This window comes from Castor canadensis, chromosome X (assembly GCF_047511655.1).
Source record: "Castor canadensis chromosome X, mCasCan1.hap1v2, whole genome shotgun sequence".
NCBI classification, from domain to species: Eukaryota; Metazoa; Chordata; class Mammalia; order Rodentia; family Castoridae; genus Castor; species Castor canadensis.
Genome location: NC_133405.1, coordinates 18,527,810 through 18,555,510, shown reverse-complemented (window position 1 = coordinate 18,555,510; position 27,701 = coordinate 18,527,810). Strand labels below are relative to the sequence as shown.

At 40.3% G+C, this 27,701-nt stretch overlaps 2 protein-coding genes across 7 annotated transcripts in view; both read left to right on the top strand.

The window, feature by feature from the left end:
• The first annotated feature begins 797 nt into the window (after window positions 1-797).
• Window positions 798-23,636, top strand: LOC141419766 (uncharacterized). Its single transcript, XM_074063369.1, is given in 15 exon segments — window positions 798-864; window positions 4,899-4,997; window positions 5,089-5,172; window positions 5,989-6,149; window positions 7,085-7,196; window positions 9,216-9,305; window positions 11,264-11,493; window positions 12,757-12,832; window positions 14,066-14,174; window positions 15,399-15,516; window positions 17,635-17,679; window positions 19,748-19,850; window positions 20,959-21,133; window positions 22,600-22,690; window positions 23,376-23,636. Coding segments are annotated over 13 exon segments (1,404 nt in total). The 3' UTR covers window positions 21,069-21,133; window positions 22,600-22,690; window positions 23,376-23,636.
• The window catches only part of LOC109675936 (uncharacterized), a 529,573-nt gene continuing 502,730 nt past the window's right edge, over window positions 859-27,701 (top strand). For 5 of the 6 annotated variants that reach the window (XM_074063359.1, XM_074063356.1, XM_074063357.1 and 2 more), the window contains exon 1: window positions 859-2,199. The gene's annotated coding sequence lies outside the window, so the exon portion shown is untranslated. The remainder of the gene's footprint in view (window positions 2,200-27,701) is intronic. The other variant, XM_074063358.1, reaches the window with a different exon arrangement.

Below are 27,701 nucleotides of genomic sequence, written 5' to 3'. Positions count from 1 at the left end.
ACTTTTGAATTACACAAACATAAGTATTTGAATTTTATGATAAAACATACTTTTAAATCTGTCAGTTTTGACAAATACCTTATTCTTAGTACCAAAATATTTTAACAGCAATTTATAAGTATTAACTAAACATTGGCTATTAAAATATTGATACTACTTAACTAAGAATATTGTGTTTTCAATACAGATGATGGTGGATATACTCTTAATCTCAGAAGAAGTTCTTCTGTAGTAAGTCTGCTGTCTTTGAAACACTACATAAAGAAAAGCCGAAGCTGTGGGGGAGAGGCCCAGAGAGAGAATGGAAGGGAGATAGGTTGCTGTGAGGTGCTTAGAGTCCCCAGCAGACTTACTACAGACTTAGCAGGATAAATAAATAACTAAATAGATAGATAAATAGATAAGTGCCCCTGAACTGAGGAATGGATGGCGAAGGCTGGAATGTGACTGTGTTGCTAGGGAGAGGTGAGAAAGGGGAAACCGGAGCATGGGCAAGCAGGCTGCTGATTGGCTGGCGCCCGGAACGCGCAACAGGGCTAGAGCGTGGCAGGTAAGAGTTTCTTCAGTCAGTCGCTGGCCAGCCGGGGCAGCGACTGGGCCTGCTAAGAGTCGCTCTGCCTCGACTGAGGGTCCCAAGGCGGAGCGGTGGCTCTTTGGGCCCCGCCCCGCCCCGTCCCCCGGGGTTCCTGCCCGGACCTCCCGGGTCCCGGCTGCTGCGGCCCCAGCGGAGGCCGCGGCGGCGCCTGCGCGGTGCGGCCCCAGAGCCACCGGTGGTGGTTCCCAGCCTGGCTGTGAAGATGGCGGACCGCGCTGTCGCCAGCGCCAACGGCAGCTCATCCTTGCGGGGTACACAGGAACGAATGGGTAAGTGGGCCTGCGGCTCCCGAGGGGACTTGGGCCTTCGAGGGAGGCGGGGTTCCCACTGCCCCCGGGCCAGCTGGAGCAGCATGGCCGGCGTCAGAAAACTTTTCTCTGGAGTCGCCTTGGTCCTCCCTCATCCCGCGGGATTGTCCTGGGATGGGACAGTGGGGAGGTTGGGAGGGGGCGGGAGGGGAAACGGCCGGCCAGCGCTTCCAACGGCCAAACCGCCGATGCCGGTGGCCAAACTGTCCGTGCCAACGGCCAAACTGCCGATGCCAACGGGCGAACCCCCGCGGGCGGGGCTGGAACTCGGGGCCCCGCGTGTGGCCCCGAGTCACGCCAGCTGTTAAAGGGCAACGGACGTTCTGCTGCCCGGGATACCGCGCGCCACGGCGGAGCTTCCAGGATTGGAAAGTTTGAGGTTTGCCCCAACCTGGGACGGGACGCTGCACCCTCCTTGTCAAGGTTCAGGGAGGATGGAGCAGGGGATGGGGATGCTTTGAAAGGTGACATGAAACTTGGCTCTGTGCTGATCTCCTGATTAGCATGCTGTAGCACTTGACTTCCCCCAAGATGTCACCTTCCTTGGGTCATCTTGCAGGCCCTAGGTTGAACTAAAGGAGAATCAGCACTTCAGAGTGCTTTCTCTTCCACACGTCTCATCGCCAGAGTACCCCCCAGCCCCCACCAAAAAATCTCGTTAATCGTATCAAAGTTTGCAGCCCTTCCTTTAGGAGATTGCGCTGGACACCTGGGCAAGGAAGTATTTCTTGCCCAAGTAAGGAAGATTGTAGCCTGCTTTGAAGACTCTCTCTCCCACCTATGCACTAGAATACATGATTTCTATTGACTTCTGTTGAAATCCTTAGGGACTTTTGCATGTGTAATTGACAAGGTAGTTTAGATTCACTGAGATTGGGTGGCCATATGTTACTAAAAATAGGAATCAGTTCTCCAAAGAAGGTGTCAGAAGCAAACAAACGGTTCCATAGGGGAAAATCAGTACTCCTGCTTGTAGCTTATTCATCTAGAGAGATAGAGTTTGCAATAAATTGTTGTATTCTTTGTTAATACCTAAGACCTTCTGATCTTAGTTTATTTCAGTGATTGAAATTAACCTGTACTCTTGAATTTACAGCATTTCAAAATAAAAACATAAAAGCCATGCAAAACAAAAAAAGGCTTAACTCAAAACCCTCCTTTACATTCTTGCCTCTCCTTCTACATTCAGAATTGAAAATATCCCATGTTAGACTGGAACAGAACTCCATCTTGATTAAAACTGCCCTCATGGTCTCAGCATTTTCCTGAAGGGGTCAAGAAGACAACCTTTACTAGGTCAGTTTCATCTCCTGTGGAGATCCTGGCTGATGAGTTAAAACAGTGTCCATTTATATGCATATGCATTAATATATACATTAGATATATTCGTGATATAAATGTATGGATATGTTTAGTTATGTTTCCTGTGCACTGGTTGTAGCATACCAAAGAAATGTGCTGGTGGAGTGACTGAAGTGATAGAACACCTGCCTAGCAAGGGTGAGGCCCTGAGGCCCTGAGTTCGAACTCCAGTGCTGCCAAAAAAAAAAAAAAAGAAAAGAAAAGGAATTCCAAAGAAATAGGCTTCTTTCAACAAACACGTTTTTTCATATTTTTATACAGAACTTTTTTTTCAGTACTGAGGCTTGAACTCAGGGCCTATACCTTGAGCCACTCCACCAGCCGTTTTTTGTGATAGATTTTTTTCAAGATAGGGTCTCACAAACTATTTCCCCGGGCTGATTTCGAACCATGATCCTCCTGATATCTGCCTCCTGAGTGGCTAGGATTGCAGGCGTGAACCACCAGTGCCTAGCCAGAATTGTTTTAAAATACACTTTGAGTATTTCAACCAGATGAGCATAAGAAAGTTTGCTATTGACTTGTCACCTTTCCCTTCTTGTTTTTCTAAATTCACACATGATTTCTCAGCCTAGAATAAATTATGTAAAAAATACTTTGTACACATTCAGGGAAAGCTACTGAGATTGACAGCCAGATTCTCATAGAGTTTAGAGCTGGAGAACCTGTAAGGTTAGAAAATCTTGAACAGCTTCTACAAGTGGAAGGTCTACTGTAATGGCCAGCTGAATATTCTTTCCAAGTTGCATGTCTACTGTAATGGACAGCTATATATATTCTTTCCAAGTGGTCACTCATTGTAGATAGCTGGAAGTGGTAGAAAATTGTCCCCAGTTTTTATTATCAATTCCAAAGACATGCTGAGAGGTCTTCTGGAAGTATCTGTCAGCCTTGTGACTTTGTTGTTATTTTAGACAAAATTCCATGAACTCACCTATTTTTGTGGTTTCCCGATTGCATATTTCTTTGTTTTCCTATTAGTTTCTTTCTTAATGCTTTACTATCTCAACTCAAGTTGCTTTTTATTGTACAACTAAGATGTGGTGCCACTACTTGCTACCTATGTGATCTGAGAAAGATAGGTTTAGCTTCAGTTTTCTCATTGCTTTAAAACCATTAGCAAGGCTATGCCTTTTCTTTTCTCTGTTTCTTCTTTTTGTGGTGCTGAGGATTGAACTGGGCCTTGGCTGGAGTATGCTAAGTGTGCACTTCCCCAACTGAGCTATATCCGCAGCCCTCCAAAAGTTCCATTCTGATGCACAGTGAAGATGGAAGGAGAACCAGTATTTGGACATGTGACCATTCTAGGTAGAAAAATGTCAAGCAAACAAATATAAACTATACCAAAGTGCCAACACACATCTCTTGTAAACAGGCAGAAAAATGATAAAGTTCAATAAAAGTGATGTGTAAGATTAGTAGAGCACATTTTAGGGAAATGTAAGAAAAACTACAGGATAATGCACATGAGAGTTCTTAACTCTTTAATTGAACTCCTTAATTCCATGTATGGCTGCATCTAAAATGCCTCACAATCCTGGGCATCTCTGGGAAGGGCCTGGAGAAGAACACTGAAAAATCTGTTTTATCCTTGTTTAAGAGCATAGGAGATACGCCCCTATGCTATTGCACACAAGTCTGGTTACCACATATTAAGAAAAACTAAATTAACGGTTATGATAGGTAGTTAAAATAATTAAGGAAATGTGTGCTTGTGCGGCAGAGAACTAATGAAGCCTGAGATGTTAGTGGCCACTGAGAAAAGCTATCTGGGACTTATTTTACAGTGTAAGCTTGAAAGTGACATTACAATTGTTGCCATGGAGATCACCATTTCAAAAGAGAGAAATGATATTTTTTGTTCTCAGGGGTCTAACAGCTCAGATAAGTTATGACCCAGCTAAATTTGAAGATTAGACTCTTGTCAGCTTTCTTACTACTTCAACTACTGGCAGTTTCGTGTGCGCATTTAGTTCTCCTGCTTAGAAGTATGAAGGACAGGAGTGTGTATTTGACACAATTTAGCTGACCATAAAGACAGTGTCTCTCAAAATGTACAATTTTACCAGATTATTTAACGGTTTTATTAAATAGAAATAACCTGAGAAGTAGTTATGATGGGAATCATGAACCAAATTTGGGCTTCCTATGCCCCCGATTTAGGTGATTTATAAATGTAGTACTTAAAATTGGACCCAGTCTCTGAGGACCTCGCTGTTAATGCTTTGTTTCCAAATTTGGATCCATAAATTCTTAATTTCTTATCTTCTAAATTCCCAAATTAGGGTGAAACTTAACTTCTTTCTAATTCCTTGCCAGCTTGGTGAAAGTATCTACTCATCCACAAGTTTGTGCTGCCACTGCTATTAACAACTCTACTTGTCTTTGTGAGCACAAATACCTTGGCACTTCCACAGTAAGCACTTTTAGTTCCTCATGAAAGCATTGCTGAGCATCACAGGTACTCAGTATGTCTTTTTTGTTGACTCAGATTAAGTAGTCATGATGTTACCTTATAGAAGTGATCCAATCCTTTATTATCAGGACACATTTGGCTGTGGTTTGCCTACCCCTTGGGTTAGCAGTTTGTATTCTTAACATCTAATGCCTTTCCTTATCTTCCTGTATTCCAGTTGCTGTGTCTCAAACTGACGCAGAAGAAAAACGTCAAAGTCGCATTAGCTCCTTAGCTACTCAATCTCATAATGCAAGACCAGCTTTTAAACCAATGGGTATAATTTCTGTAATGCTTCGATTGATGTCAAATTGTTGTATCTTTAAAATTCGATATCGTATTAACATCTAACTATATTCTCTTTGTAGTAACCGATAGCTCTGTTCTTAAAAACGACATGAAGCAAAGATTAGCAAAAGAACGTAGACAAGAAAGAAAATGACAAGAGGAAGGTATATTTTGTTTGTGTTTTGTCCATTTTTTTTAGTTTATTGTTTTACATTTACTCACGTGTATACAGTGTTTGGGTATATTTTAGAAGGTATATATTAGATGTTTTCCTTTAAATCAAAATGAATGAACTTTATGTAAACATTTCTGAATTGGTTTCCCTTGCTTTTCCTAGTGCTCAAACTTTTTCAAATGGAATATAAATAATCTTTGTTTTGATTGAGGAGAAAGACAAAGAGTACTGTATTGGAAGAGTATTTTACAACTGCGTAGATAATCTCCAGGTTTTCTTCAGGAAAAATTTGAATATAGGAAAACATGTACTTCCATGATTGGGTATACTACTACCTTCATTAATATAAAATCTGCGTGCTTAATACTGTCCCTATAGATGAGGATTGTGAAAGTAGTTTCCTAATAGAAGGAAGCAAAACATATATTCTGGCCATGTGTTTTTTAAGCCTGTATTTTAAAATATAGCATATTAATCTGGTGGAGTTTGACTTGATCTGAAGTCAGCAAAATTTTACATGAAAGAAAACATTTCTTGTTAATTTGGAATTTTAGTTTGGCCAGAATGAAGGTCATCTGGCTTGGACACTATAGTTCTTCAGAGTTAAATGAATACCTAGTGAAAAATGGTTCTGTGGTGGCCACCTGTGTTTACTTACATAATTAATCTTTAGTTACTAGCATAGACTGTATTGTTTTAAGAAAGAGAATGAGATAAAATAACCTGTTCCTTCTACGTGTATAATGTGTAAAACTTAAATATTTTCTTGGTTCTACACCTTGAAAATGTATTTGGAATATTTCAGCCAATAAAGAGATGCAACTCCTTGAGAAGGAACGGAAAGCAAAACTTCAGTTTGAAAAGCAACTGGAAGAAAAACAACGGAAGATAAAAGAGCAAAAAGAAAAGGATGAGCGAAGGAGACTATCTTCAGAAAAGAGAAAACAGAATTTAGAAGCTGAAACAGTGCGTACTTCTGCAGCCTGTCTGTCTCACTGCATTGCCTGTATCTGAAATACTTTTTTCTTAGCCCTTGTCCGCCTTTCCTGGCCCTTTGGAAAGGAGACAATCTTGATACTTCCTGTCTTTGTTTCCTTCCCCTCAGCATTAGAGGCACTCGCCCTGTCCTGGTAAGGTCCAGGAACATAGACCCACCTAACTGCCTTCCAAAAACAGAGCCCTGTCTACCTTCAGGATGTAGCTCACAGGATGCCTTTGGTCTAGGGTTTGCTCTGAGCTGTTCTCTCTGCCACCAAAAAGCATACATTGCTGTCCCATTGCCTAGAGGCTAAGGGCAGATCCCACTGCCTCCCTTCCCTGACTTGTCCCATCTGATTTTCTTCCACCTCTAATTGTCAGAGCACTTGCTGTCCTGTCTAGCTCTCCCTCCCTTCCCCTGTCCCTTCTGTTCCTGCCAGTCCCTTTCCTGACATAGTTAGCATTCACTCTCTTGTTTTGTGGCACTATTGCTGCCTTTTTCTCCCTCTTTTTTTCTTTTCTTTGGTATCTTGGGCATGCTATTATGAGGCAGTGGCTTCATTATGTCCTTTTTTTTCTCTTCTGTATCCCTTCAGTTTCTTGTGTTATTTATTCTTGGCATCTGGCTATTCTGTATGATTTTCTCTTTTTGACACTACGTTTTTCTCTTGTAGGTCATTCCACTCCTTTACTCTGAATATGCTTGATTTCTTCTGAATCTGGCATGCTCTCTGTGATGCCATTCTCTCTGTCTAGTCCAGTTAATCTTAAGTGTCCCTAAATAGATCTGGGAGTGACTGACTGACACACAAAAACTTGTACTTGATAAAGAAGTTTGGCGAGGGGCATGTTGTCTGAACTGGAAAACTTATGGTAACCAATATAATGAATATATTAAAAGTATTGGCATTTATTTTTCAAAGGAGAAATATAGAGCTGCTGTTTCGCGTACTATGCAATGGAGTACTCGTTTTGATCAGCGATCAAAGAGATGTTCATGGGACGGTTCTACTGAGAACACTGAAAATAAAAATGGTAAATAATATGATTGCTAAATTTTAAGTTCATTAGTGTTCATATTTAAACATTGGCTTGCATTTTCAGGAAGGTTTTCATCTGTATACACTAAACAAAAATGCAATACACAGTAAATTTATATTTAGCTATGTCATATGCCAATGCAGAAGAAAAAGGTAAGATTTTATAATAGATTTTAACTCAGGATACCCTAAATCTTAAATTTATAATCACCATAAAGATGCCAAATAGTTACACAGCTTATCCAATGCATATTTTTTGAGGTACTAGAGATTGAACCAAGGACCTTGCACTTGCTAGACAAGTACTTTACCACTTGAGCCACAGCCCTTGTCCCCTTTATTGTTTTGTTTTTAGGATAAGGTCTCACTAATACTTTGTATAGGCTGGTCTTAAACTCTTGATCTTCTTGCCTCCACCTCCCAAGTAGCTGGGATTACAAGTGTGCACCAACACACCTGGCTCTCCTGTATATTTTTCTGAAAAAAAAAATAAACTGTCTACCTTCTTTACTATTGTCGCAATAGAAATTTCCCTGTACCTGAACATAATTCTACACATTTTCATAGAACACAAGTTAAATTTGTGTAGTTTGAAAGGAATGATCACTTGAGCCCCCAGGAGTTTGGGGCTAGTTAGGCAACAGAGTAAAACTCTGTCTTCAAAAATCAGTAAGTAAATACAAAGCAAATACCACTTTTGTGCCTTGTGAATTGAAAAAGCGTAGTAACAGGTTGAATTTTAAAATGTATGTTTTACATTATTAGATACGTTGGCATGTTTTGAGCAATGCTGACAGCTATAAAACTCTACTGCAATAAATGATACTGGGTGATACCATTTAAAGTGTAATTAATTGTAGCTGTGGTTATCCAAGTAAAAGAGAGTCTAAAAGTATTTTATAGTTGTCATATCTTGAAAAGGATTTCTGGGGCAAAAAGAACTTTTGTTTTGTTCAAATTTACATTGCTGTTTGTTCTCTTAAGACTCCTACAGTTTTAACAATGAGCTTGAAGGGTTTTTTATTTTGTTGCCAGTCTGAGTGCAACACATTTTCTCTTGTACTTGTCTGAGAGCAGCTGATCCTTTTACCACTCCATCCTCACTATGCTTTCCCAAAGCATTGGATTCATTCAGAGTTAATGTTAAGGAGATTTTTCCTAGCACCTTAGTTGTCATACAGCAAAAATTAATTTATTATTCACCAACTAAATCCTTTAGAAAAATCAGGTAATATTAATTACAATATCATATATATGTGCTTTCATTTTAATATATCTCAATTGTTCCACAAGAGTTGACTATGTTTTACTATCTCATTACCTTCAGGAACTAACAAAGATTTAATATACTGAGTCAACAGTAGTGTGGTTTCATTAATGTGTCTACTTGCCATATTAATGAGACATGTAAGCAGAAGGGACAGGTGATGACTTTGAAGGTAGCAATTACTTAAATTGCACTGAAGGAGCAATTCCAAGTCATCACAATGTATTTTAATTTACAAGTCCCCGGAAGAGAAATTCTCTTTTAAACAGATATTCCTCAGCATCAAAGCTAGAATATGCCAAGTAAAATGGAAAAGTGTCTACATGAAGCAGGCTGTTTCCCTTATGAGTGGTTGGATTGCATAAGTTGTGACATCAGTATCAAATGCTAATGCTCATGTTTGTTTAAAAATAGTTATGACTAATTATAAATTACTTTTAGTATTAGACACAATGGCTTGTTGTGTAGTCCTAACATGGGAACTCTGGTGTTGTCAGATAATATCAGACATTTTCCCTCTGAATTTTTACCATTTTCTAACTTTTTTCCTTTTCAGAAAATGGAGTAAAGTAATTTTAAGTTTGGGGGTACACAAGATCTCTGTAATCTCTTGAAGTTAAATAAATTCTTACAAGCAGGGGTAGAGAAGATTAAAAATGTTTGATAAAATGAGTAGCTGACTCCCGAAATAATATATTTAAGTCATTTTTGAAAAGAAAAGTAATACTCCTTTGATTTAATCTTTAGGAAAAAGAGAACTTAAAAGAAGCTCATCTCTGAATAGAAAGGACAGAAGAGAGCGCTCTCATGGTGACAACCAGTATGTGAACAAGCCAGGTGATTATTTCTCAGTACAATTCATTTTTAAGCATGTTTATTAGCATATAATTAGTTGTACAGGGAGGTTTTATTGTGACACTATATACCGTATATGCTTACCATATATCTTGGTTAGATCTACCTCCTTCCTCCATTATTCTCCCAAATCCTGCCACTCCCTTCTTAAGACAATTTCAACAGGCTTCATTCTTATGTTCATACACATATACAAAGTACTTCGACCATATTCACCGTCCTTCACCCCTATGTTCGCTCGCCCCTCCCCCATTAATACCTACCTCTGCATAGGACCTGTTTTACATTCCTGTCCTTCGTTTTTTAAGTGTGTATTCATTGTTTAAAGGCTTTTCGTTGTGGTATTTCACACATGAATATATTATCTAAGTACATATCTTAAGTGGTGGCTTAAAAGTGTTATGTGGCCACACTTTGGAGAAAGCTTCACTCTTTTGCCTCTATGATCTTTTTCTTGTTTTCACTGCTTGAATTTTTATTCCCCCACATCTCCAATCCCCTCTGTTTTTCAACAGCTTTCAGTAAGTTGACTTGTGCCACCTTCATAACTAAAGAGAATGTACTTCAGTATTGTTCCCCCTACCTTTCTCTTTCCCTCTTCCCCCATCCCCCTCATCCCATAGACAGTCCCTCAAATACAGTCATGGCTGACTTTAGCACACTAAAGTGTTTGTTTAAAGTAATTTCTTTTCAACACCTTTTCCCTAGTACTACCCATTTACATGTGTTTCCTTGCTTTTGTTTCATACTGAGCCATTCACTTACCAGAAGACACTCTGCTTAATCGATTCAGGTTAATTCCTATTAGAACAAATGCCATTGTCAGAGGGCTCTTCGTAAACATGATAGACTTACTGGAGCAAAATATTTACAACAAAATTCATTTTTTTCCATTTTTGGCAGTATTGAGGTTGAACTCTGATCATCACTTTTGCTAGGCACACTCTATTGCTTGAGCCTCACCTCCAGACCTTTTTCCTCTGGTTATTCTTGAGACAGGGTCTTATTTTTTGCCCAGGCTGGCTTGAACCACAATCCTTCTGTTCTCTGCTTTTACACTTTCTGCCATATCTGGGATGACACACACATGGCACCACACTCAGCATTTTTTTCATTGAGATGGAGTCTCAAATGGCCTGAAACTGTGGTCTTCCTGATCTCAGCCTCCCAAGTAGCTAAGGTGACAGGTGTGAGCCACTGGTGCCTGGCAGCAACTCTGTTTTTGGTGTTGCTTCTGGTTCTGTACTGTGTCTGTGATGCATTTTCACTGAATACTTCCTGTGTTGTATGTAATTCCTGTGATTTGCTAATAGTCTCTTTTCTCTGTTCCTGTCTTATACTGTCATGGTATATTGTTTTTATCTTGTGAAATTTCTGACTTTATGGAATTTTCCTCTGTTCTCATTCAATTACAGTCATCAGCAATCATGTCCTTCGTTATATACAAGTGCCAATTCGTAGCCACAGCAGTGATGAGTTGAAGACTTCCACCGTGCTTTCTATGTTAGGAGTCAAAATGAATCTTCACACAAAGTTAGATATGACTCCCCTGGAGAAAGCAGACACCCCTCTTGAAGCAAATATGAGCATATCCCCCAAAGCTAGCATGGCAATACCATCTAAGCAGTCAGAAGTGCCACCTGAAGTGATCGTGGAGGTGCCCCCCCAGGTGAACGTGGAGGCAGCCCCCAAAATGAACATAGAAGTGACCCCCAAGGAGAATGTGGAAATGCCTCCTCAGGGGAATACAGATGTGCAACCTGCTGTACACCCCATGGTGAGCATAGCTACTACTCCCATGGCTAGCATGGAATCCCCTGTGTTAAGCTTAGACTCATTGCCTTTGAGCGTGGAATCATCCCCATTGGTGAGTGTGGAGGCATCACCAGTGGTGAGTTTGGACACCTCCCCTGAGACCAGCATGGCTATATTTCCTGAAGTTGGCATAGACCCAGCTAGCATGGAAGCGTCCACTGAGACAAATGCGGATGAGACCAGTGTGGAAGTCCTACCCGAAGTTAATGTAGAAGAGAACTTGGAAGCTCATCTTGAGGGAAAAGCTGGAAGATCATCAGACGCAAGTATGAAAGGACCATCTAAGGATAGCATAACACCTCCTAAAGTGATTGTAGATGTGGCATCACAGACAAGTGTAGACATGCCATGCAAGGTGAGCATGAATGTGTATCATAGGCCAAAACAAGTCTCCAGAGGTTTGTCAGGTGCCTTGTAGTGACACATTTCCTAGTAACATATATGCATTTTAGCCAGGTCAGATTTTATAACATAAGTAACTTATTGTTTGTGGCATTCTGCACTCCAATTAATAAATTACTTCAGCTAATTAAAACTTCTCTGAAGTTTGTTGTACCAGCATTTCACCCCAGAGATGAAATATTAGGTAATATTAGTAAACTTTTAGTAGAAGATAGAAAACATAACAGCTTATGTGAACTGTTTCTAAATTCTTGAGGAAAAAGTTTTTGAGAAATGTTCTAACCCTTAATTAAGATTCAGAAGTTGAATTAGGTTTTGAAGTAAAAGATTTCCTTTAAATTAATTGTTTCTGTTCTGTACTGGAATTGTGTGATATAACTTCTTAGTCTAGAAGAAAGTATCTTTGTACTTGTTTTTCATGCACTAAAGGGAAATTGGGGGTTTAAGGAAGTAAAATTTTTTTATGTATGGTACTGGGGCTTGAACTGAGGGCCTTCACCTTGAGCCACTCCACCAGCCCTATTTTTGTGAAGGGTCTTTTGAGTAGGGTCTCCAAACTATTTGCCCAGGCTGGCTTCAAACCATGATCCTCGTGATCTCTGCCTTTTGAGTAGCTAGGATTACAGGCGTGAGCCACTGGCACCTGGCTATAATTGTCTTTTATGCAGAATATTTTTCTCCCCAAAAGAAAGCTAGCTACAGCAAAATAATTGCTAGTAATGTCTTACCTTATTGCACCAATCTGCTCAGAAACCAGAACCGAAAACACAGATTTCAAACCCTGTAATCAAAAAGCGTCCATCATCACACATACCTTGTTATAGATGGCCATCATCTGCCCGTGGGTGGCGTTCACCCTCTCCAGTATATACTACGTAAGTAGCCCATTTGCAACTAATTCCTGGTAGGTGCTTTCCCAAGACACATTTCATATCAGTGTCTCATAAGGGAAATAAATACTATGCGTATTTATTTTGTCTATTATAAAAATGCCCACATTACAATAATGTCATTACCTCATAGTATCAAAACATATTTTATGAAATCATATATTTAAAATAAATTAGCACACATTTGGTACTTTTTCTCAGCAAACAGAGTCAAAGGAACCATTCGTCATCACCTATTCCAGTTTTACCATCAATACCAGCACATACTTCTCTGTCGTACAAAATAACACCTGTCCAATGTACTGTATTTGTGCCAAATGCATTAGGTTCCATCAGAAAGAAGAGAAGAACAGCGTCTACGAGTAAATCTGAGGGTGATGTCCAAAAACACGATCTGTGAAGGTAAGCTTATTTTAGCAACACAGAAGATCTTAAGGTACTTCGGGAATGGTCAGCTTCATTTCATTTCCCAACTGAGAGGACTTTAGGGAATGATCTTTATTTCAGATAAAGAGAATTGAACAACTCACTGGTCCACTGGACTGTTTCTTTTCTACTTGCTTGCCCTTGTCTGAACTGCTTACTCACCTACCCCTTTGCTTTTGGAAAATCCGTTTTGGGAACTGCTAGAAAAAGCACAGGTTGGATGAGAGGGTTTGTCTAGGTAATCCCCATGGGCCTTTCCATTTCCAGTATTGCATGGTTCTTGCAGAGAGCACAGCTAGCTTATCATGGATGAACAGGTTTGAAGATGTAAGTCAGTTTCCATATATAGGCCATAACATGTGGTGTGCCTTGGTGTGTGCTGGATGTAAGTTCCCGAAAGTGTCACATTGCTTTTTTTTTTTCCTAGTTTGCCTATCACATGTATCCTTACACCTATAGACACTACTTAAATTCAAACCTCCTGGGGAATTTTACTTTTTTAAGGAATTCCACCTTGAATTCTTTGTCACAAATGATTTTATTACAAACTATTCATTCTTGATGTGTCTTAAAATTTTCATTGTCACACATTATTTAATTAAAACAAAGAAATCAGTTACCTAGACTAAAATATTATAATGTGCCTCCATGTCTTCACCTTATTTTCCTGATAGTGTTGGTTTCTTTTGTTACCTACATCTGACCACTTTATGATAACCAAATGTATATGCTGTTGTCAGAGTTCCGCTAAACAGTACTAAAAAGCATGCACAAGTCTTCACATGTATGCCAGTTATGTTTTGTTTAGTTGAGTAGGGCTTTTATTCTTCATTTGGACTTGGTATACCCTTGGCTTCCCCTATATTCAGTATATCTTAATCATTTTTCTGATATAATCATTTGATTCAGCTATCTCAAAATGGCCATCCTTGTTGCATTTTGGAACGAGATCTTGTTTCAAAGAAACAAAATGTTAATTCTGTCATCGGGGGTTGGCGTGTGATTTATAAATTTTGGCCTATGCATCATTTGGTTTTTTAATGTTTTCAGCTGTGTTGTACTTCCTTGTTGGACTGAGAGACCGTAAGTTCCCTAAAATAACTATCACATGTTTATTTAAACTGTTTCACATGTTTATTTATTATCAGTTGGTGCTTAAATAAACACATGTGTTTATTTAAACATGATCTTATAATAAATGCTCATTAGGAACCTCAAGGCTGGAAGAAGCCCCCAAAGTTTTGACCAAAAATCACCATGTCACTCATGAAGAAGAAGACAAGAAAGAAGACAAACCGCGTGACAAAATGGAATCTAGGTCAGCACAAAATCATCCTTTTTATGCTGTAACACTTTATTTTATTGTAGCCCAAATTTTGAAAATTTTCTCTCAGGTTGCAAATTCTCCAAGAGCAACTTGGTTTTTTTTCAGTGAGGATCAGAATCTCTCATTGCCTTCTAGACAAGTAAGGAAAGTATAGGCAGCATTTAAAGCCTTTGTAAGTGGCCGACCAAAGAGGACCCTGAGTCCTCCATACGTGTTCTTTTAGTTTTTGTACATGTGCCAATAATGTACATGTTCTAGGAGAAGGCATAGAGAGATTGAAATGACGTCCAGGGGTCTGTCTCTCAGCAATAGCACCTGAGTGACCACACATTTCTGTTCGCATTAACTGGGGTCAGCCCCTTACTTTACTTTTTTTAAAAAGTATAAGTTCAGGATTTGTAACCCTGAAAATTATACTTACTCATGTTTTACCTTGGGTGCATTCCAGTGACCTTCATGACACCTGAATCTCATCAGGCCAGTGAGTCACTGCTGGAATGACATTGTATGGTCAGCAAATGTCATGTACAGCCAGCTATGTGCATTTAAACTTGAAAGAAAGGCTCTTCTGTCTTGAGGCCTATTTTGTCTTGGGCGCTATAATGTCATTCTCTGTTGACTGCCTGCAAGAAACACCTGTAGTACTGACTTTATTTTCAAGTATTAAGTGTTCTTTAAAATACAACCCTTTACTTCCCATACACTTTATGTGGGCTTGGAGAAAAGAGGATGTTTAGAATAGCAAGAAATTACAACTGGAAAACTATCACTCATTTCCTCGAGCACCGTTAGACCCACATCTAAGTTACCTATGTCTTCCCCGGGTGAGATTGGGTGTGAGATGCTGAGGGAATCTGACTGTAAAACAGATAAGGACTGATTATTTCTCTCTTGCATGTGTGTCCATGTATGTGTTTTTGACGGTGCAAAGTAGTCCAGTACTTGATAGAAATCTCTTTACATTCCCATGCATAGTTTCCCCTACTTAAAAAGGATGAATTAGTCCTATATAGTAACAACACAGACAATGTAGTGAATCGGTATAAGTTATGTTAGTACACACAAGCAATTTCGCTATAAACATTCACATACTGCTGCATGCTGTGTGTGTGTGTGTGTGTGTGTGTGTGTGTGTGTGTGTGTGTGCGTGTGCGTGTGTGTGTGTGTGTGACTAAAGTAAATACTAATTTCTCTATATGCTCTTGGTGTTACTAGGAAAGAAGACATGGCAGATGAAGAACCAGCAGAAGTACAAGATGAAGATGGATTTCAAGAACAAGGTTTAAAAATGAATAAAGAATTCCAGCCAGAAGATGATCACGGATTTCCCCAGGTTTGCTGGTTTGACATACTAACAGTGGATAAGAACCAGCAAATAAAGTTCAATTGAAACCCAAAGCAGCAATTGGTGTCTTTGAGCACATGTAGCATTCATGGCTGCATCTTTACCTTACAGTCTCACTGTTACCCAATACCACTGCAGGTCAATTTCAGCCACCCTTGGCAAAGTTCTGAAGTGTTTCTCAGGGGCAACACACAAAAGCAGAAAGCAGCAGATTATAGATTAGTAGTCCTATAGTTTAAAATCCTAATTGCTTACACAGACTAAATGTCCCAGGTCAGTTTTCCCCATTGTGCATTCTGTGATGCCACACAGGGCGTTCAATTATACTTTGCCTCCCCCAACAGGAGAGAAAGTGAGATATTACAAATGCCTTATCAAATTGACCACCAGGAATGGCTCACCCTTCTAAATCCAAACCTCTGGATAAATAAATCCCCAAGCTGAGTTCAGACTATACTCATTTTGAATTATTCCCGTAGCTCAATTTATTTTCTCAGTTTTCACGTATCATTCATCAAACTGCTTACAGGAAAGTTTGATAAGTGGTTGTACACACTTTAGGAAGTAACCTTTACAACTCCTCTGAGCTTTTGAGAAATGGAAGAATTTTGGATCCTGTTGCCTTGTAAAGGGATAGTTCTATAATCATTTACATTTAAAGAAAGGTGGTCTAATATGCATAATGATAACCATGACAACTGGAAGCTTCCAGTTAAAACTTAACCTCAGTCTTTACATTTTAACTAATGCTTTAAAAACTGATAATCCTCGACTATGATACATATATTGTATATATAGGAATCCTCAATCAAAATATTATCACTATTTAACTTTTTAAACTAATGTTCTCTGATGTCACTCAGATATACTGAGATTAAATGAAACCCACTAAAAACTATTAAAAAGGAGAAGGGAGGAGGGAAGGTGACTAAGACTGTAATATACATGAGGTGATTTTGACCACAATACATTACACACACGTTCTAAGTATCACAATGGGGTCCTTTTGCATAATTAACTTACACTAATAAAAATGTTTTAAAAATATTTTTACATAAATTTCCTAGAAAGGGGATACCAAAATAAAAAATCAGGAAGCTGTGGAGAAACACAAGAAGGGACATGAAAGAATCATGTTACAAAATTTGCAAGAAAGATTAGAAAGAAAAAAGCTACTCACTCACTGTCTTGGGGTCATTGTGTTGAACAATGTTGAGCACAAGATAACAGAACATGTTTTTGAAAAACACAAAGCAGATGTGTGTTATTAGCCCCTGACTGTTCTACTATATTCTCTTATCAAGGAGCTGACTTCTACACAGAATTGACCATTCCTCTCCTCATGGACTCTTAGTGGTTATTACAGCAGTGCCTCAACATGTCAAACCTTTGGGAACAGTGCTTCTTTGAACAGAGTACCTCCAGTCTGGTAGGGGTTGTTGAAAGTTAGAGTTTCTTCTAAAGTAGACTGGAATTTGCAACTTCTATGTTCGAAAGAAGTGAAGGCCTCTGGTGGAGGGGGCGCAGGGGATGTGTAAGGTAGGGCCACATTTTGTGTAATTGATGTGACTAATCTGGGAGACCTGGCCCAAGTGAGGTGCCTCATGCCTTCCTGTTGCTGAGATGGCCAGGGAACCACCACCTTCTTCACCTGCCTCCTTTTCCCTCCACTGCCCCGTCTTCTCTTTTTAGTGTCAAAATCTTCACTGGGTAGCACCGTTGAGGCACCATAGTTTCCTTAATGTCAGCTTCCGGAATGGTCTAAGACTAAGATCCTATTGAAATCTCTGCTTGGTTTGCAAAAATATGTGCTTAGTCTAAGTAATAAATTTTCATGTGTATGAAAATAGGAGTGAGAAGTTGTCATTTTGGGTGTTTGTGGTGTCATAGCAAGCACAGCTGCTGCCATTCACAGCATCTTATAGTTGAAACCTGGACTGGAAGGAGAAACCCAGCTGTTGCCCCAGGTCTTTCATTGTTTAAATCTGTGGTTTTGGAGCCATTTCAAACATTGTCCACCTTTGCAAAATGGAGATAATCAACTGCTCGAGTGCTACTGAGTTTTAACCTCTTTTCATGTTTGAATTTTTATTTCCCTTTAAATAGACACTTAAGAAAATCATGAAGCGGACGAGAGAGACAGATGGGAAGGTAATCTCCACACTCCGACCACCAGTGTGCAAGAATTCTTCTTGCTTCACATTGTTGCTAACTTTTTCACTTTTGCCAATCTGGTGATAATAAAATAAAGTGCATTCGCATTTCCCTGGTCGTTAAAAGGTTTGAGCGTGTTTTCCTGTCTCTAGCTCACTTTCGTGTTTCTCTCCAGTGAAATGCTTGCTTAGGTCTTTTTGCCCAAAACCTTTGAGTTGGTTTTTCTTTTTCTAACTTTCTTATAGTTCTTTGCATGTTCTTGATAATGCTCTGTTTTGGTCGTGTGTTGGACATATCTTCACTCAACTTGTGGCTTGTTTTATTATCATCTTATGCCGCTTAGAAGCTCCTGGTGCTAATGCTTTTGCATTTATTAACATTTTCTGATGACTAGCAAAGTCAAGGGCCTTTCTCATATGCTTACTGGCCATTTAGAGATCTACTTTGGTGACATGTCTTTTCAAGTCACTTGTCCATTTGCCTATTTTGTCACCTGCCTTTTAGAGGTGTGTGTGTGTGTGTGTGTGTGTTTTACCCACTCTAGTTATGAGTCCTTTGTATATCTGTGGTACAGGGATCTTCTCCCATATTATAGTTAGCCTCACTCTCTTAATATCTTGTGATGATCCAGGAGTTCTTCATTTTAATGAGCCCCAATGTACCCTTGTTCGTTTATGGCAAATGCTTTGGGGGTCTGTTTCATAATTAATTGTTTTGCCCAACACCATGTCTTTTGATGGAGCACATGCATTCAAGAAGTGTTTTCTCTGGATTCTGTACTCTTTCTATTTTATATTACAGAACTGATTTTCTGGGGCCAGGGGTGTGGCTCAAGTGGGTAGAGCACCTGCCTAGCAAGCACAAAGCCCTGAGTTCAAACCCCCCAGGACCACCAAAAAGAAAAAAAACCTGATATTCTGCCTGTTTACAATTGCCAAGTTCTCATCATTCCTACTATTTCTAAAGGAGCATGAGAATGTAGAATCAGAATGTGATTTCTGAAAAGTGCTGGGAGTCACCATGTCAAAGTTCATTTGCGACTGGAGGCGTGACTCAAGTGGTAGGGCACCTGACTTGCAAGCACAAAGCCCTGAGTTCAAGCCTCAGTCCCACCAAAAGAAAAAGCATACGATGAATGTATTTTGTATTCATATATGAAAATAAAAGAATGAAACCTGTTGAAATTGTTCTAAGAAAGGAGAGAAGGGGGAAGAGGGAGAATGATGGAGGAGGTAAATCTGAGATGTGTTGTAAGCACATATGTAAATATCACATGTATGCTTAAAAAAAGTTCATTCAACTTGCGAAGCAGAGATGGCTCCTATAAACCTAGCTTCTCAGGAGGCAGAGATCAGGAGGATCATAGTTCAAAGACAGCTCCAGCAAATAGTTCAACAGACCCTATCACAAAATTATCCAACACGAGAAAGGGCTGGTGGAGTGGCTCAAGCCATAAAGTACCTGCCTAGCAAGTGTGAAGCCCTGTGTTCAAACCCCAGTACCACCAATATTAAACAGTTCACTTAAGACATTGGCTCAAAAAGTTTGGCCTCAAGCAACAGCCAAAGAACTTTTTAGCTCTTCACTGACTGGTCCCACCCTGGCTTTTATTAGGATTCCAAGCAGGCAGAAGACAAATTGGCGGTCCAAAGCTGAAGGCCCTTGGTCAGGGAAATTTTTCATTCTTGAATGTCTTAGCTGAAAGACAGAAGTAGGGTGACCTGCCCCTGTCCCCTGTATGTAGGTTCTTGGAGCCAGTTACAAATATTTGATTTTTTTACCTTTTATTTGAAATGCCAAAAGTTAGCCATCAAACCAATCTTTGCTTTTGTTTTGTGAGACAGGATCTCTTTGTGTAGCTCAAGCTGGCCTGGAACTCACTAAGTAGCCAAGGCTGGCCTTCAACTTGAGGTCACCCTGCCTCAGCATCCCAAGTGCTGAGATCACAGGCAGGTGCCACCACGCCCAGCTACCATCAGTCCAGTCTTCAACTTTGACCTCCTTGAATTCTAAGGCAGGATGATTAAATATTAGATATAATCACGATTTTCATTTTTAAACACAGGCTTCAGAAACATCTGACAAGGACACATCTGAAGAGGATGAGGCTGACGATGAGGATGAAATAGAGGGTGATGAAGACCCCCTGGATGAACTGTCTGCATCAGGTGTGCTTGCCACCAATGGTTCTGTTAGCCATCATTTAGGAACTGGACTGCCTAGGCTCATATTCAAAGCTCCTCCACTTCTGAGCTTTGTGGCTTGGGGCAGGTCACTTAACCTCTCTGTGCTTAGCTTTACTTTACCATCTGCAGAAGGGGAAGCTAATGTTGTCATGAGATTTCAGTGAGCTAAATCTGACTGATGGATAAGAATAGTGTCTGACATGTAGGAAACTCTCAAATATCAGCAGCAGCTGCTGTTATTTTATTCATCATGCTAACAGACTGTTGGTGGCAGCTTTTTCTCAGTTGAATGTAGGGATTGCTGGCTTTTCATAGCTCAGAGTCTCAGAAAGCATCCATGATTGACTACAGGTGTAGTCTCATTAAGGAAATTGCAGTTGGGTCATGGCATGAGTGCCCTCTAAAACGTATTGTTGACTCCGTGTGAGTAGGAAGCACTTTATAGTAGAGGCAATTGCCTTTGAGAAAACACAGTTCATCCATCTTCATCCCATCAGCAGATGTTGAACAGGTAAGTCAGGTGTTGTACAAATGCTGGGGGATGAAAAGCCACAGCCTTCATCATCAAGGACCCATAGCCAGTGGGGAGACAGACATGTGGGCCAACAGTCATAGTGTCACAAGATTAAAAAGTTAAAAGAAGGTCAGTCAAAATACAGTGGGAACACAGTGGCAGGAGCCCCTGAGTCTGGGCCTATGAGGAGAGGTGAAGGTAGTAAGGAGCGTTTGAGGGGACACCAAGCTCAGAGTCAGGACTGGCTAGGCAGCAGTCGGGCAGGAGCAAGAAGTAAGAAGCAGCCCTGCCCTCTGGCCATCAGTCTTTCCCAGCAAAAGAGAGAGGACAGTTTCTTAAAGATGGTCACTTTGTGTATTGAGGCCCAGGTAAGGGTGTGTACAGGGCAGCATGGGGCCACAGCTCAAGTATATGGGCCTGGATCCCCAGAGTCCTGCCGGCCTAGTACTTCCTGCCTCAACAGGTACCTGTACCTCCCCCACCACACCCCACATCACCTCCAGATTACAGCTTTTGTTTTTTCTTGTATTTATTGTTGAAACTCCAGTTTCAATTTTGTTTTGTTTTCTTCCACAGGCATCCAACATAGAAATTCATCTTCCAAACCCAAGATGCCTTGTAAAAATGCCATGAGAAGACCTCAAAAGCTGGCGGTTTTACAAGCTGCAACCAGTGAGGGCGACTAGAATAAAAAAGCCTATTTTAACACTGATATGAAAGACAGCAGACAAAAGAGCACAGGATCCTCAAGGTGAGTCACTCAGCTCCTCATTTATCCACATAGGAGAGTTATAACTGACATTCTGAGAATTCTAAGCAGTATTATTTCTTGAGCCCTTACTTCACACGTAGCAAACACTATGTGAGGCACTCAATTTAACAGAAACACACTGATGGCCTCCAACATCCTTCTACGATTTCTTCACTGCTTTAGAGTTTTCATTGTAGCAGTCTTCGACAAGTCTCTGGTTAAGCTTATGCCTACGCATTTTTTTCTTTTTGAGGCTATGGTGAATGGGATTGTTTTCCTGACTTCTTTTTCAAACAAGTGCATTGTTGGTGTATAGAAAAGCTACGATTTTTACATCTTGCTTCCTTGGTGAAATTCCAGATCAGATCTCAGAGTCTAGAGGGTTTAGGATCTTTTAAGTATAGGATCATCAGCAAACAAGGATAGTTTGACTTCTTCCTTTCCTATTGAAGGACTAAAGGACGGACTGCAGGAGGTCCCATAAGGTGATAAGTGATGAAGGAGAAAATCTCTCCTTCCCAGGAAATCTCTGTCTGCACCTGAGAGACATCTCTGAACCCAGGCAATGAAAAAAAAGGCCATAAAACCCAATCCCCAACCTGACCCATGGGATCACTGGTTTCCGGGTCCCCCTGCATTCTCCAATATGCAGTCTTTCTCTTCTCTTCTCTACAAATAAAATCTTCCTGACCTCTGCTGTTGGAGTCCACCTGTGCTTTCATCCTCAGAGCGGGCTCAAGAACCCTGAGCACCTGAAATTCCTGCATGTGTCATCCATGCATCACTATTTGTATTCCCTTTCTTTCTTTCCCTTTCCTTATCACTCTGGTGAAGAACTCAAACACTACATTGAAGGAAGAGTGGTGCTTGTGGCCAGCCTCAATTGCTCCTGGTTTTTCAGGAAATGCTCTGTTGTTCTGCATTTTGTGTAATATTGGCTCTAGGCCTGTCATCTGTATCCCACATTGTGCTTGGGTATGACCCTTCTATTACTAGTTTCTTCAGGTATTTTTATCATGAGAGGATGCTGGATTTTATTAGAGGCTTTTTCTGTATCTGTGCAGGTGATTGCATGATTCTTGTCCTTGCTTCTGTTAGTATGCTGTATTGCATTTATCGATTTGTATATGTTGAACTATCCTTCAGTCGTGCAACGAAGTCAGTTTACACATAATGTATGATATTTTCAATCTGCTGTTGAATTCAGTTTGAAAGTATTTTATGAAAGATTTTTGCATTAAAATTGAGGTACAGGCTAATGACTTAGAAAACATATTCAATAAAATAATGGCAGTAATTTTCCCAAATCTTGGGAAAGATTCTCTGGAGGCTCCCTGAATTTCAATTGTTCCTTGTTTTCTGCTTGCCACAATAGTTCAGTCTCAAATAGTAGATAGTCTCTCAAGATGGCGAATGGCTATTCATTTTGGAGTAATAAGAACTCTAACCACATTATCTCTTTCCAGATCACATACAAAAAGAATACCCCAAACTGGAAAAGCTGCTCTCAGATCCACCATGAGCGTCAACACAAATCAGGAGTGGATGTGTGGCCAGGTAATTGACATTAGTCACAACACTGAAACACCTGCCACAAAGTCCACCCCTGATACATACAAACACAATGTGAACGATTCCATGGCATCTTGCTAAAGTACTCAGGCACCTTTAGACCATAAGATAAGGCACAAACATTTTCCAGCCCGTTTGGGTATGGCCTCATTCCATCATCACAGTATACAGTCTTTGGAGAAGAGGAAGAAGACCGTGGTGAGTCTACAAAACTGATGTAGAGGGCTCTTCCATTAAGTTAGTTTAGGGAGAATAGTTAACTCGAGTCTAATTTTTATGTCCCACATTTCCTGCCAGATATAAAAAATAAGTCCTTTTCAAAATCCAGATTCCTCTGAGCTCCTTGTCCTCTGGTGGCCTGACAAACACGTAGATGTTCCTTATGGGCAGAAGGTTACGGAGATCTTTGGAATTTGTCCTTTATTCTGTGTTTCCAAAACCATAAGACCATTGTTTTTCTCTCCTTAAGAAGCTCTCTTTTCACTTAAGTGAAGCATCGTGGGGTCCTTTTGGAGTTGAGGAAGTCAGGGGCATTTATGAGAGCACCAGGCGTCACCAAGTCTGGAGGGCTGCCAGAGGTCTAGGACCCACCCCAATGGGAGGCCAGAACCAAGTTGCCAGAGACCACCAGCATCTCTATTAATCTTTCTTTTCTTATACCCCCGATTAGACATACAAGCCTCGTGGGACCAGGGAGATTGATCATCTTCTGCTGGATAAAACCCCCACGACAAAGACTCAGAATTTTCTGCCTCATACTTGAACCTAGAAAGAACATGGCTGTCAAAAAACAAAAGAAACAAAGAAGACATCCAAAGGTCACCTTGACAACTACTTCAAAAGTTGTTCATATCATCTTGTTTGAATAAAGAGGTTTCTGTTTTCCTTGAAAAAAATCACCATTGTCTCTCTTGTGTGTGTAGGAGTGAGTGAATCAGAGTGAGTGAATCGAGGATGCTTTCGTTAAGTGGTGACAATCCTGTTTCCTAAAGAATCCTTTTGCAGGAATTATCCTCTCTCAGTATATATTGGAAATCCTACAAATAATGTTTATTCTGTTTAGCAATGACATCAACTTTGGCATTTGGAGTTGTGTGAACAATTCAGCTTGCTGAGAACAGCTATGTCAGATTGTTTGCAATATACAAACACTGAAGGCTGTATAATACAGTAAAGTTTTACCATGATAAGTGTATTTTTAATCTTGCCATGGTCAGTGTATAGCATTGATACTTCAAATGCTGGGGGTCCTAGAATCTGTAACCTTAGAACAGTCGGCATCTTTTACACTCATCAGTGTTTCCTTTTGAAGTACATATTGTTGTTTACCTGAACCATAGATGCCTTTTTTGTGTACATAAAACAGTACTTGGCTGTTGTTGCGGGATACATTTAATTGCTCTGAATGTCAAATGTTTACCTTTTTCTGCTTGTACTCCCCAAACCTGTCCTTCAGTATACACTCAGGCTTGGAGCATATAACCTAAACGTGGTTGTCTTTCTGTAGGCACTGGCTGCAGTTGAGGACAGGAGCAGTGCACACAGCTGTACACACATGTACGTATGTACACACGTATATCTGCACACACATGTACATGTGTACACACACATACCTACCTATGTACACACATGCAAAGGATACGGCACGCCATGAAACTTGAATGTGTGACTGAGAGGTGTAAAGGACTCTACTTGCCTAAGTCATGGGCCTCACCCAGTGAGCCCTGTGATTGGTCACACTGTTCTATAGGTGACAAACAAAGAAATAGTGTTTTAAGAACAAGACAAAAAACCCTTGAATGCACATTCCTTGTCCTAATGCCAGTGAGCTCTCAGTGTTGAACCACAAATAGTTTAAAGCAGGCCAGTGTTCTTTTTGCTCACTGCTCTTGGATTAGTAAAAGGAGAGAATTATTCTTTGTGACTCCTGATCCTTTGCTAGTCAGAATCTGTATCCTTGTTATCGAGTAGGGTGGGATGTGTCAGGTTTTAAATTATTTTTATATATTAGCCGTTTCCTAAAGAAGTCAGAGACAATCACCCTAAAATGAGTTTTTTCTCTCTTCCATTTTATGATGATGATGATGCTGAGTATGATTATTTATCATTTGATTATTCTACTGGGGGTACACTGTGACATTTACAAACGTTTCTACAATATATCAAAGTTGAATTCACTCCTCCGTCATTCTCCTTTATCTCCTCTCCTCCCATTCCTATAAGAGTTTCAACAGGTCTCATTTTTCCATTTTCACACATGAGTACATGTTATATCCACCATATACACCTCATACTCCTTTCCTTATATCCTCCCCCCCCGCCACTGTTACCAACCCCCAGACGGGACCTGTTTTACCTTCCTGTTCTCCATTTAAAAAAAAAAGACATTTCTGTTTATTTAAGATGGCTATATGGGGAGTTTCACTGCAACATTTCCTTGTAAAATGGATTTCTGGTATTATTCTGCACAAATGCCATGTGTTGAAATGCCCTGTGATAGCTCCCTGTAAATGTGTGCTCTATGAAATAAACTGCATGTTTTGCTTTCATTGTAATAGTAAAACCTGCACTGGTGGTGGTGTAAAGGTGGCACCAATTGTTAACCAGGCAGTGAACACAGGCAACCAGCAAGTTCAATAAATACTGATCAGATCCAGCGATTTCACTCTTCATCTAGTTGTCCATCAGGCAGAATTCCACTTTTAGGACAAGCAGGTGTGAGTTTTCAAACTTTGGTCTTCTGGCAGCTATTTGAATGCAAAGCAGAGTGATCTTGATCTACCGGGCTCAAGCAGTACTTCCTCTGAGCTAGTAGCTCTTCCTTGCCAAGTCTGGCACCAGATGCTGTTGATGCATCTGTTGGAACTGTGGACGTGGGTGTTCTTTTCACAACTCCAAGGTGATGATGCACCTTGATGACACGTGCAGGAATTTCAGATGCTCAGGGTTCTTGAGCCTGCTCTGGGGATGAAAACACAGGTGGACTCCAACAGCAGAGGTCGGAAAGATTTTATTTGTAGAAAAAAGAAGAGATAGACTGCATATTGGAAAATGCAGGGGGACCCAGAAACCCGTGAGGGAAAACCCGTTAGGGGGAAGTTTAGGATAAGTTTCTGAGCTACAAGCACTAGAAGGCTTACTGCGGCCATTGCTCTGAGGCATCCTGGCCTTCCCTTGGCTACCTGATCTTACTCTTTGCTTAAGTAACCTACTGACTGGGGAGTGATGCCCCAGAGTTAGGTCACCACTCCTAAGGCCAGTCCTCCCTTTTCATAGACATATAATTGAAAGTTCTCTTGTACTGGGAGACCCAGGACAGGAGCTGTTATAAGAGCCTTTTTTAACCTGTGGAATGCATTTTCTGACTTCTCATCCCACTCAATAAACAAGTGCATTAAATGAAAAAGACAATGCAGGAAATGAAAGAAGAATGAGTATATAAAACTTCTGAAAACAGTCAAAGTGAAATTTTTAAAATGGAAAGCTCAAAGTCAAATAAAAATCGCAGTTGAAAGCCTCTCCAGTAGACTGGATCAAATTGAAATCAGATTATGAGTGCTTGAATACAAGGTGCAGGTTAGATGTTGCAAATGAGGATAGGAAAGCATATAAAGAAGTATTAATTAACTAATACTTCTTAATATTAATGGCCTCATGAACGCCATTGAAAGATCAAACCTCTGAATCATGGGCCTGGAAGAAGAGGTGAAAGCCAAAGGCGTATAAAATGCATTCAATAAAATAATTGCAGAAAACTTCTTGTATCATGAGAAAGTGACGGTCTCCAGAAGGACAAGAAAAGCACAGAGACCATGTCATATTGTAGTTAAAATTCTAGGCATCCAGCACAGGGGAAGACTAAAGGCGCAAGAGAGAGAAACTGAGTCACCTAAAAGGCAAGCCCATCAGAATAACAATAGATTTTCAACAGAAGGTTTGAAAACAAGGAGGCACGGAATGATGTATTTAAAGTCCTGAAAGAAAGTTGATGCCCACCTGGATTTCTCTGTCCAGCAGAGCTATCCTTCATAACTGAAGGACAAGTAAAAAACTTCTATGATAAACAGAAAGAAATACAATTCATGATCACTAAGCCAGCACTGCAGAAGACGCTTACAGGAATCCCACACACCGAAGAGGAAGATAAACGCAGCCAAAAATACATAGAAGAGCACCAATCTGCCGAGACAAGCAGATAAGCAAATGGGTTGTCAAGAAGAATAAAATACAACAGAACTAGTGAAATTTTACTATTGACTACATATCATTCAATAAGGGAGCTGGAAGTTAATGGTGTCAGCAAAATACACAGACTGGTGAATTGGGTTAAAAAATAAGCCCCGTTGATGATTTGCTTACAGAAACACACCTCGCTGGCTTAGAATCAAATTCCAAGTAAACGGGGCCTGAAGGAAAGCAGAAGCAGATAAACTGTCATCTGACAGAGCAGATTTCACACCAAAATTAGTCAGAAGGGCAAAAAGATCACTTCACGCTGATAAAGGGAACTATTGTGCAGGAGGAAGTAAGTCTAAAAAACATACATGGCACTGAACCTCAGTGCACCCCATTTCCTACAAAATACGAAAATACAGACTCCCAAACAGTAACAATGGGTGATTTTGTTCCTTCTGTCTTGCCAAAGAGATGTGGGTGAGACAAAATCAGCGAGGAAAGTTCAGAATTCAATGAGATGTGATATCAAATGGACTTCACAGACATCTACAGAATATTCCACCCAAACAGCTGCTGAACATTCATTCTTCTCAGCCCATGGAACTTTCTCCAAAACAAAAATTAGTAACAAGATGGGGGCGGAATATATAAAACCATGGAGACTGGTCAACTGACACTTGAATGATCGGTGGGTCATTGAAGAAATAAGGGAGGAAGTGAAAAAACTGCTAGAAGCAAATGAAAACAGAATCACGACTTATCAGAGCCTTGCACACACAGCAAGGCCAGGGCTAAGAGGGAAGTGATAGTTTCATTTAAA